Source organism: Notothenia coriiceps, unplaced genomic scaffold (genome assembly GCF_000735185.1).
Source record: "Notothenia coriiceps isolate Sejong01 unplaced genomic scaffold, NC01 NC01_scaffold00015114, whole genome shotgun sequence".
Lineage (NCBI taxonomy): Eukaryota > Metazoa > Chordata > Actinopteri > Perciformes > Nototheniidae > Notothenia > Notothenia coriiceps.
This window is the reverse complement of record NW_011347815.1, coordinates 2,335-4,329: the sequence shown is the minus strand read 5'-3', so window position 1 is coordinate 4,329 and position 1,995 is coordinate 2,335. Positions and strand designations below refer to the sequence as shown.

The 1,995-nt window shown below is 41.6% G+C and overlaps 1 protein-coding gene across 1 annotated transcript in view; it reads left to right on the top strand.

Annotated features, from left to right (window-relative positions):
* Nucleotides 1-1,245: 1,245 nt before the first annotated feature.
* Nucleotides 1,246-1,995, top strand: part of LOC104948795 (segment polarity protein dishevelled homolog DVL-2-like) — a 2,667-nt gene continuing 1,917 nt past the window's right edge. The window contains exons 1-2 of the mRNA XM_010775020.1: nt 1,246-1,372; nt 1,532-1,661. Of these exons, the coding sequence (XP_010773322.1) occupies nt 1,360-1,372; nt 1,532-1,661 (143 nt within the window). The 5' untranslated portion in view covers nt 1,246-1,359. The remainder of the gene's footprint in view (nt 1,373-1,531; nt 1,662-1,995) is intronic.

Genomic DNA, 1,995 nt, shown 5'->3' with positions numbered 1-1,995 from the left:
TTCAACTGCTATTATATTAACACAAAAACCATTAATCATCTCCAAATTTAATTTAACACCCTTTCAAACTGTACATATTGTATCAGACTACTTGTATACATGAACAACTGCAGTATATATACAAAGAATAGACACTGAACATATATTGCGTGTGCCAGGTGTGATCCATGTGGGGGGATGGGCAAATAAGAGTGGGAAATGTGTCATTGTTCTGTGTGTGTGTGTGTGTCAGGTGTGATTCACATGGGGGGGATTGGGCACATAGGAGGGGGGGGTGTGTGTGTGTGTAACACATCTAGAGTGTGTGTGTATGTGTGTTTTATCTGATCCGGATGGTTACTAATTATTTTTCTTTATGGCGGTCATTTTTGACCGGGAACACCATGGGTGTTACAAAGTTGACTAAATCATCCAAAATGCAATGAAAGTGGTGATCAGCAATTGTATATGTTCAAATGTCTACTGTGAAGGATATCATAAATCCTTAATGCAATCGAATGTAAAAAAAAAAAGTTATGATTTGACTCAAAGAAGAATCCGCCGCTCTAGTTATTTCTTTCCAAGCTGGACGAACACAATTACCTTTACCGGAAATCTAATTCAAATTGCAGGGTCTCTGACATTTATCTGGCTCTCAAGTGGAACCACAAGGCGTTCTCTGTCTTCCTATGTGAACAGAATATTTGACGGCCCCATGTTGGCTTATTTTGGCATTTTGCCCGAGTTTATCAGACATTTCACTGAGTGCTTCCCTTCCTGTCCTTTCAGTCTCCATGTGAGCTGATACATTACGCGTCGATAGCTCTCCTGTCATCTGATAGTTTCCGTAATGATTTAAATACGGTTACAGGATGTTAAAGTGTCAGTCAGCCTCTGTATACAATTTTAATGGGATTTCAGAATATCATATGTCAAAACCCTATATGGAAGTAACAAGTTGAAGTGGATCATATTGCCATCTGTACGTTTAAACAGTCAAACTTTTATCATGTGTTTTCATGTGTGTGTATTTTGATCTGCTGCATATACTTTTCAATTGCCCCGTATAGATGTATAATGTTCTTTGGGATCAAACACTTAAAAAATCTAACATTTTAACAGTGTATAAACTTCAAAAAGTCCCCCATAAGTTTCATGTTGTTTTCATTGTACTTGACATGCTCGTAAAGGCTATGCTGGAAAAACAGATGTCTCTTTAGTAAAAATATAACGTATAAACCAAACGCTGGAATCTCGTCATGCTTTATTTCATCTTTTTATAGCCCCAATGCGACCGGCAGTGTGGAGACCCTTGACGACCAGACTGAGACGGAGTCTGTAGTTTCCTTCAGGAGGGAGAGGCCTCGGCACAGAGATGGCATGGAGCCGCACGGTGAGAAACTGCAGAACACATTGGCCAACATCCAAACAATGAATATGTGATAGAATCAAGGAATGTCAAGAAGTGGGGGATGTTTGTAATTCCATAGAAGGAAAAGGCAAACGCTGACTTGAGCAAACATGAAAACTCACGGTGAATATCTTCTTCTAGGGCCTCGCATCAACGGGCAGAGTCGCCTAGAGCGCCACCTGGCAGGTTACGAGAGCTCCAGCACCGTGATGAGCAGCGAGCTGGAGACCACCAGCTTCTGCGACTCGGAGGACGACGACACCATGAGCAGGTGGGAGGAGACTGAGAGCATGTCAAGTTAAAGGGGACCTATCATGCTTTTTGGGGTTTCTCTTTCCTGTAGTGTGTTATATGGAAAGTTCCCTCCAGAGGGACTTTCTCTCCCACACACTGCCTGGAATGCCTCCATTGGACTCTTTGTTTACTTCCGCTACATAGTGACATCATGATGTGACACTCTCACTTCTATTGGCTATCGCTCCAACACATTGTACTGGTTTCAGACAGAGGGTGAAAAGAGGTGCTGCAGCACGATTACAAATAAAGACCCTTTTGAACATTAAAGCATGTAAGCATGTCACAGTACACAGAATACAAATATAAAC